Raw genomic sequence first — 9,644 nt, 5'->3', positions numbered from 1 at the left:
GGGAGTCAAGGCACAGAGGGCTGCATGGTAGACTTACCCCAAGAGAGGCCTGAGGGCAGGAGAGCAGGCCAGGAGAGTTAGCCGGTGGTTCAGGTCCGGGGAAGCAGGGAGAAGTGAGGGTGGGGCCAGGTCCCGCTGAAGCAGTGCTCCTGGAGCCCAAGGAAGGCACCAAGCTGGCCTAGGCAAAAAGGATCAGGAAGCAGCACCAGTTCCCCAGGTGTCTGGGGACCCAAGACCAGGAATGGCGCAGGGCCCAAACCAGGAGCAGAGAACAGCAGCGGAGATGGAAGGGCGAATGAGGCCAGGGGAGTCAAGGCACGGAGGGCTCCGTGATGGACCCACCGCGAGAGGCCTGAGGATAGGGGAGCAGGCCAGGAGAGTTAGCCGGTGGTGTAGGTCCGGAGAAGCAGAGAGAGGTGAGGGTGCGGCTGGGTCCAGAGGCATTGCTCCTGGGGCCCAAGGCAGGCACCAAGCCGGTGGGGGTGAATGGGGTCAGGAATCAGCACTGGCTCCCCAGGTGTCTGGGGCCCCAAGACTAGGAATGGCACAGGGCCCAAGCTAGGCGTAGAGAACAGCGGGGGCGATGGAAGGGTCAGCAGCTGGCAGAGTCAAGGCGCGGAGTGCTGCATGGTAGACTTACCCCAAGAGAGGCCTGAGGGTGGGAGAGCGGGCCAGGAGAGTTAGCCAGTGGTGCAGGTCCAGGAAGCAGGGAGAGGTGAGGGCAGGGCCAGGTCCCACGGAAGCAGTGCTCCTGGGGCCCAAGGAAGGCACCAAGCTGGCCTGGGCGAAAAGGATCAGGAAGCAGCACCAGTTCCCCAGGTGTCTGGGGACCCAAGACCAGGAATGGCGCAGGGCCCAAACCAGGAGCAGAGAACAGCGGCGGAGATGGAAGGGCGAATGAGGCCAGGGAAGTCAATGTGCGGAGGGCTCCCTTTTCAAGCTTTTGTGTGGGAATTTATCTCTTTATTTCCCTTTTTGTGTAAATAAAATATTTGTTACAAAATACTTCTTCTAATAATTAACTTAAATGAATTTTTAGTTTGAGTATTATTTTTTGTTGTATTATTTTGTTCTAATTCCTTTGTAAAATGTTTTTAGTTTTTTAAATTATTTTATTTTATTTTTTTGTGCCTGAGTGTATTGACTGCATGTAAGAGCACCCATGTTGTTCAATGCCCATGGAGAACAGAAGAGGGCATCAGATACCTGGAACTGGAATTCTGATGGTTAGTCACCATGTGGGTGCTGGAAATCAAACCCAGGTCCTCTGCAAGAGCAGCTAGTGCTCTTAGCTACTGAGCCATCTGTCCAGCTCCTAAAGTGTTGTTTTTTAAAGTTTATATACAGTTCCTTAGAACATTTACTTTTGACACTAACTACATTTTATTTCAATGCCAGTCAGAAATGTTTTGTCACCCCTACTTTGGAGTATTTAAGATTTTTTTTGTAATTTAATATATGGCCATTAAAAAAAATCCACACCTGGGCTGGAGAGCTGGTGCAGTCATTAAAGGCTAAGGTTCACAATAAAAAAAAAAATTGAAAAGATTTATTTGAAAAGATTTAGCACACTCTTATCTTTCCTTGACTGAAACTTGGTTACCTAGCCATATTTACCCACAAGAGAAGAAAGTCTGGAAGTAGTTAAGAAAGTAAATATATATATATTAGCATACATATACACATACTACAATTAGAAATAAAAACCTATGGCTGGGCATGGTGGCTCACATCTATAATACCAGCACTCAGGAGAGAAAGGCAAGATTCCAAGGTTCAGATTAGCTTGTCTCAGAAAAACAAAACCAACCAACCAATCTTCCCCAAACTGCATTTCCTTTTACCTCACAACTAACTAAGATTGTCCATCAATCTAAGTTTCACAGTGTATCTTTTCAGGACAGAAAATTTTTATGTCTCAAAAAACAATGAAATACTTCTAGTGAGGCTTACTAGTTTAAAAGACACAGTGACTAAGGAGGAACAGGGACAAGAAAATATATTCTAGAGTATACATAACATTATATAATATCTACATTAAGTAGATTCATATATATGATGTTTTATAATGTTATTTCTAGCAGACATTTTATACTGTATTTCCTGAGTAAAAAATAAAAATGAAGATAAATATCCACATCTCATATTATGTAAGATATACCAAAATTATTAGATGTATGAAGAAACAGGAAAGTATGGGTCATTATTATAAATTAAAAGTCAAGGTAAAGCAGATGTTATCAAAGGAATATTTTAAATAGTTTTCATAACTAAGTTCAATGCTTAAAGGAAGGTGAAAATGCACATAATAAGGAAATCTCAGAAGATAGAAAATACAAAGGCATCGAATGGAAAGGAATAAGGGATGAAGAGAACACTAATGCATCTTCTCTGATGAACACTCTCATCAGTGAAGCTCCGTCATGCGACACAAGGCCAGGAACACAAATGGTCACAAATGGCCAAAACACAGAGAATAAGAATGACAGAGTGTGGGGCCTTAGACAGGACTCCTATATTAAAATCCACCCACCCTGGGCTCAGGAGCCATTGCAGAAGAGGGGGTGGAAAGATTGTAAGAGCCAGGGAGGAGGTGCAGAACCATATGGAAATAGTCCTACAGGTGCTTGGCACCCTTCTCATACAAACCTACAGCAATGCTATCAGCATGCATAAGACCCATGCAAACTTAAGCTGATAAAAACCCAGCACAGAACTGTGGAAATGAACAGCAGGTCCCAATCTTAGTTGAAGAATTATTGGCAGCTGATTGCCGCTGGGTAAGGAAGAGCTGATCTTCTTAAAGGGAGGGACTCTAGATAGGCTGACTAGATCCCAGTGAATGAACTTGAACTGAGGGACATCTTGGGAAACTAAGTTATATGATAAGCCTTAATATAAACGACAGACTATATGAACTCCAGTGGGGAGACTATGGGAGGGAGCCAAAGGGGAAAGGGGGTATAAAGATGATTTTATGTATAAAATACACAAAAATTCAATAAAAATTAAAAAGAAAAATCTAAACAAGCTGAAACAAGGGCAAAACCTAAAAGTAACTGTCTCTGGCACCTTGGGCAGACATGACTGAACAAACAAACTGCATTCCTTTCAGAAGGTCACAGGGATGCAGGTGCTTAACATGTGGCCTCTGGTTAGAAGCCAGAACAGAAACATACCCAAGCCCCCAATGACACATTCCTCCACTGTGTATGGATGAACATCCATAAACTAGCCTGGGGTTTGCACCTGGAGACCCTACTGGAAGACCATGTGGGCTGGTGACTAGCAATTCACCACAGGGGTATAACATACAGAAAGCTGAGACATACAGATGATTCCTACCTTATACTCCCTAGCCCTGTGTAGGAAGGAGGTCCCCAGGAGTGAGAAAGACCCCAGCTACTTCCCTAATGGAGTGACCAGGGATACCTGTTGGTGAGGACCACACAGGTTAATGGAAAGCCCCATTTTAAATTACAGATTTATTGGTCTTCCATTAATGTTAAAAATGGGTGGATAACTTAGGTGGATGCTGGAAGAAGGCATGCCTCAGTTCCTGGTGCCCCAAGACCTATCAGAGGCAATAAATGTTAGTAGATTTAGATATAAAAAGACAAGTTAAAGGGATTAAACTTGACTGGGGGGTGAACAGCTGTCTCCCTTGAGTAAATATGTCCATTTCTCTCCTGGGCACAGAAATTGTCCACTCATCTAAGAAGCAGATGCAGACAGAACCTAAGAGTCAGGTGCAGGCACAGCCTAGGAGGTCGGTGGAGGCATAGTTTAGGAAATGGGTGACTAGCTCCCCATTGGTCCTAGGCCAGACTAAGCAGCTAGAACCAACCCCATTGAATTCATCATGAGTGAAAAGAATGGACAGAGGTCTTATGAAAGTGCGGTAGGATGAGACATCAGATAATTAATACAAATAGATAAAGTGTTTCCATGCTGCCTTAAACCTTACTAATGTTTGAATTAGGATCTTCTTAATTGTGAACTTCTGCAATCACCTGACACTTGCTCTGAACGGATGTCACTGGACTTTCAGACTGCTTCACAAAGGTTATCTCTCTAACTCCACTACTTGTTATGGGACTGTACACTGTTGTCTTGCCCATCCTCTTGGAAGAGGTTTCATTACATAGAGATAACAATGCCAGCCTTAATCATTTTATGGAGTTGGTACCCATTTGAGAAACACACCAAGTATACCTAAAGGACTAAGGATAAAAATCAGTTCACAAATGGTATGAAGGGTAGGTGTAGCTATGACATTCTTGATGCTTTATGGTTGGTTAGACACAGCTGATATCCTGAAGGTAAGTTTTTAAATACTATAGTATAAACAAGTGTAAATTTTGAGAGTAAACACAAATGCCCCAAGAGCCATAAAGTTGTTAAGAATTCCAGAGATAGGGTTTAGTTACCTTCCTAGGATTGCTGAATAGGGAGGCCTTGGAGGCCCCCTAATACAACAAAATCTATTCACATTGATGGTGACTGTGTTGCAAAACTAGACTGTAATACCCTTCTGCTGAAGAGGTCACATAGGGCTGGAAGGTGCTACTGAGGTTGCTGGGAAGAATTTGATGGCCCCAAATCCTACTCAGCTGTGGATTGTGCATGCTTCATGACAGAAGTGTCAACTAGTTCAACAATGGTTATGGATGGAACCAGATTTCTGATTGGACTCAAAGCTATCTTCACAGGGAGAAATTCAGAATTGATACTGGGAACTTAGACAAAAACCTGTGGCAGGGAAAGTCACAGGTCCCAATAGAGAAGCCATTGCTATTGCTTTGGTAAATACCTATAATGTAGCTGACAAGGTGCTTCCCAACATTTGTGTTTATAACCATAGATTATGACTGCAGTTAGTGTTCATTTAAATGTTTTCATTTCCAGTTTCCTTTCTTTTCCTTATTTGTGTTTTGTAACAGAAAAAAATATCACCAAGACTCGCTGTCAGCCATGTTCTGGAGACAGACGGATGAATGAAAAGACACCAAGGTTTATATGCCACTGGAGTTAGAGAAAAATTGATTAGACTTCTGTCACTTCTTCCAAGATCAGGAACCATTGTGGAAGAGAGGGCAGAAAGGATGTAAGAACTGGGGAAAGGGGTAAAGATTTATGCAGCAATTTCCTCTAAAAGAAAACATCCCATCTGGGAACTTCCTTAAGACATAGGATAGTCTAAAGGGAAATGAAATGTTTCATCCTGGAGGGAAGTTCATTAAAGCTCAGGAAGTAGAGGGGCTGGAGAAATGGCTTAGTCGTTAATACATTAGCTGCTTTTCTAGAGGACCCGAGTCAATTCCCAGAACCCACATGGCAGCTAACAACTGTCTGGAACTTCAGTTCCAGGGGATCTGATGCCCTCTTCTGGCCTCTGTGGGCTTTGCATGACATGGGTGCACTTACATGCAGGCAATACACTCACACACATCAAAAAAATATAATAAAGTAACTCAGGAAAGAGAGATGGAGGCTAACCTGGTCTACATAGTTAAGTTCCAGGCCAGTGGAGGCTACATGAGACACTGTCTCAGAAATAACAACAAAACTCAAGAAGTAAACAACTAAAGCTTTGGGAAATCCCTGAAACTGACCAGATTCACTAGGTCGCTCCCTCCCAGAGGCTTATATAAGCACTCAGGACTGCTGAGAGACCTCTCAGACCTGTTGAGCTGCCTAGGTGACTCAGGTCAATCAAGCCACCTGGAAGAGACACTCTAACCTGTTGAAGTGCCTGCAGGTTGTGCAGTAAGCTCCAGGTTTCCTGCTTTCCTGAGCTCTTACCCCTGCTGATGATGCAGCTGTCTTTGAGTCATTTCTGCTCCTGTAAGTAACCTCTCGCCCATACTCTAGTAAGTAACCCCAATAAAACTCACTGGTTCACCAAAAACAATCATCTGAAAAGAAAATTTTAGAAGTCTAATAGAATGAAACTGTCAGAGTAAAAAAAGCAGTTAAATTGATGATGGATCAGTAGGAACTAACTTGAAATTTATGATAAACATTTAACAAAAACAAATAAAGAAGTAAATACTCAGAAACATGTGTCACCAGAAGATCTAGCAAAGATGACTCATATCCCAGAAAGAGAATTAAACACAAAAACATATTTGCAGATAAGTAACTGAGCAGTTCCCAAATTTTGAAGAAGACATAAATTTAAGAAACCTGGCAGGAACCCTTAACATTATAAACTTTAAAAAGGAAAAATACGTTGAGGCATAACACAGTTAAACTGCTGAAAATAAACGATATAATTTGAAAGCAGCCAGAAAGAAAATAAAGACATATTATACATAGTGGAAGCAAAGTGCAAGCCACTGAGGATTCCTCACTCAGAAAATACTGAAGCTAGAAGATGATGAAACATCATTAAAGCTGTCATTACGTTTATAAAAACACATAAGTAAACTCTCAGTTCTCTGACCTGAGAAATCTAAATCTAGCAAATCCAGAATATAAATATAGCAAAAATAGTCTTCAAGACTGAAGGAAGGAAAAAGGTAATTTTAGATAAGAGAAACTAAATGAAATCATTTCTAGTTGACCTACATACATAAAATGTAAATAATTTTCAGGAATAAATAAAAATGAAAAGAAAACACAAAGAGCTTTGTCTCCATTTGTGACTATTTAAAGCAAAAATTATAATAGCAATGTATCTGTGTATAATACATAATTATAGTATAAATGATAGTGAATGTAGATTAATAGACTTATATTATTACAAGACCATATTAGTTCTTACAGACTGAATAGTTAAGGAAGTATAATACAATTTCTGCAGCAAACAACAATGAAGATTAAAAATGCATATGAACCAATTACAATGTGTTTCTAATTATAATATTCAAATAACCAGAAAGTGGAGAGGAAGCAAAATATTATAATAGTTAAATATTATAAAAGGAACAAAATATTATAATAGGAATGACAAGAAACAATAATGAGTTAGAACTAAGCTCAGTCTTATCAGCAATTATACTTAACATCAGTGGTCTAAACATTCTAACCCCAAGACTGGAAAAAGCACAAGACCCAAAATATATTCCTCTGTAAGAGAGCTAATAAATGCCCAATAACAGTACTCCAGAATAAATGAAGTAGAAATGAGAAGATTTAAAGTTATAGATAGGCGATTCTAGAATCCCCAGTGTTTAAATTTTTTTGAAAGCATGTATCTTACCATGTGGAATTGTGGTCTGGAAAGGGCGACTTGGATTTTTCAGGTTCCATAAAGTCAAGCTACCATCTGAATGGCTGCACATGAACTGTTTGCCTTCATGATGCCAATCAATTGAATGAATAGCCTAATAAGATAAAAATTAAAAACAAGTACAAGGAGAAAGTAGATATGTTACATCATTATCGATTACAAAAGAACAACATTCCAACAACATTATTATATTGATAATATGTTAAAACATTTTCTTCTGACCCAGACCAGACTATCTTTGGCTTTAACCCAATAGAGACTTTTAAAACTCACCTCCTTACATGAAGAAAAGTTTTAAAAAATGTTTTAATATTATTAGATCCAAGAATGTAAATCCTTGCCTTTCCTATACCATATCATGCTTATTTGAAAATTTTTTACATAGAAACAAAAGCAAGGCTATCAGAAGATAATTTCTTGTAAGATGTAGGTCTACTTTCAGAAGACATTCTATGTCCAAGACCCCATGATATGAATCTTATATACATTATATCATTTAATCATATAAGATATATTATTTTTCTCTGTTCACACACAGTAAAATGGGCCTAGAGACTGAGATACTTAATTTTAAAAATTTACATAAGTGAAGTCCCCTATAAACCCATATTTTTTATTTTATGTGTATGCGTGTATTGCCTGAATGTAGGTAAGTGCACCCATGTCATGCAGTGCCCACAGGGGACAGAAGAGGCTGTCGGATCCCCTGGAACTGGAGTTACAGACAGTTGTTGGCTGCCAGGTGGGAGCTGGGATTCGAAACGGGTCTTCTGCAAGAACAGTAAGTGTTCTAAACTGCTGAGCCACCTCTCCAGCCCATAAAAACCCATATTTTAACTGTTGCAGGGTATTATTTCAATAATTATTATTATAATATATTAACTGATTTAAAGCAAGCAAAGTTTAAGTTTTTAAACTTTCAATTCTACTCTGCAGATCTAAGTTAGATAAGATTCAAAAGTAGTTATTCCATTAAGTCCAGTGCTAGTGTAGTATGTTACACAAAGTAGATTTTCAAGAAATATTTACTAAATTAATAAGGAATGACTATAACATTTACAAAATCTTTGTATTCCTTGTGAATCAGTAAGACACCAGAACTTGGATAGTGTGTTAAATACAATGACAAGAAGTACCAGTAGACAAAGAAAATCAGAACGCATGGATAAAATGCTTTCTCTCCAAAGAAACTTAAGATAAATATGGGTGTATACTAGTCATATTTATTCAGAACTTTTAGCACATGTGTGCTTACACACATGCCTAACTGAGTTATGTATATATAACCAAGTATGAAAAGTTCCAATCAATGTGTAGTATTAGAGCTAAGGCTAACTTATATCTAATGTAATTATTAAACATAAAGGAAATAAGATATGAGCTAGACCACATTTTTTTTTAAATTTTTTTCTTTTATTTTTTTTGTGTGTGTGTCTTTCATACAGAACATCCCAAACAATCTTATTCATCTTTATACCTGCATCCCAGATGGCACCCTCCAATAGCTCCCCCCGCCAACTGGAACCCACTCTGTCATCCCTGTTACTGCTACTGTGTTGTCAGTGCCCCCAGCCGTTCTCCGGCGCAAGTCCATTTGCTGAGTCTAGTCAACCTATCTAGATAGAGCTCCTTGTTTTAGGAAGATCAGCTCCTCTTCATCTAGCAGCAATCAGTTGCCAACATTCCTTTGGATAAGATTGGGGTCTGCTGTTCATTAGATTTGAAGTCTAACATCTGAGCAAGACTTTCTGATTAGACACAAAATCATCACGGAGAAATAATTGTCTAAATAAAATTTTATATGGACTTAGGCCTATTGTCTGAGAAGTCTATACATATGGACTCTTAAAGAAATATACTGATCACTTTAATCATTGGTTATACTTTCTTTTTGGGTGTTTAAGACCATACAGTTGGCCCAGATTAAGCAATTTATTTTCACTCTTAAGGCCTATACCATAAATTTTAAGTAAAATTTTATTGAATAAAAAGTTTATTGTTGGTTTGTTGGTTTTGTTTTGGGGTTATTTTGATTTTTTTTCTCACTCTGGCCTTCATTTCTATGTAGAGGGGACTTCTGTTTTACCATTCTCCAGGAAGGCAGTTAGAGAGGACACATTCTTCATTGTCTTCTCTGTTTATTTCTTTTCCTTTCTGTAGGTAGTTCAGATGAAATGTCACTTCTTTTGTCTACTCTAAATGCTAACTTTGGTGAACCTTGGTCAATTCAAAATTCTCTGTGACTACTTTTCCACCAAAACTAGAAGATGGGAAAGCACTCCAGTTCCAAAGTTTCATCTTATCCCAGTGCAATTCTATCCTCTGAAGAGGACAGATATGAAAATTACAGCTACTATTATAGATGACATATAATTATGTGAATAGAAAAGGCATATAAAAATCATCT

The 9,644-nt window shown here is 39.2% G+C and overlaps 1 protein-coding gene across 1 annotated transcript in view; it reads right to left on the bottom strand.

The window, feature by feature from the left end:
- Positions 1-9,644, bottom strand: part of Stxbp5l (syntaxin binding protein 5 like) — a 395,225-nt gene that overhangs the window by 203,254 nt on the left and 182,327 nt on the right. The window contains exon 9 of the mRNA XM_008842914.1: positions 7,208-7,331. Coding sequence (XP_008841136.1) covers positions 7,208-7,331 — 124 coding nt within the window. The remainder of the gene's footprint in view (positions 1-7,207; positions 7,332-9,644) is intronic.

This window comes from Nannospalax galili, unplaced genomic scaffold (assembly GCF_000622305.1).
Source record: "Nannospalax galili isolate Female #2095 unplaced genomic scaffold, S.galili_v1.0 scaffold18, whole genome shotgun sequence".
In the NCBI taxonomy this organism is placed as follows: Eukaryota; Metazoa; Chordata; class Mammalia; order Rodentia; family Spalacidae; genus Nannospalax; species Nannospalax galili.
This window is presented reverse-complemented; position numbering and strand designations above follow the sequence as displayed.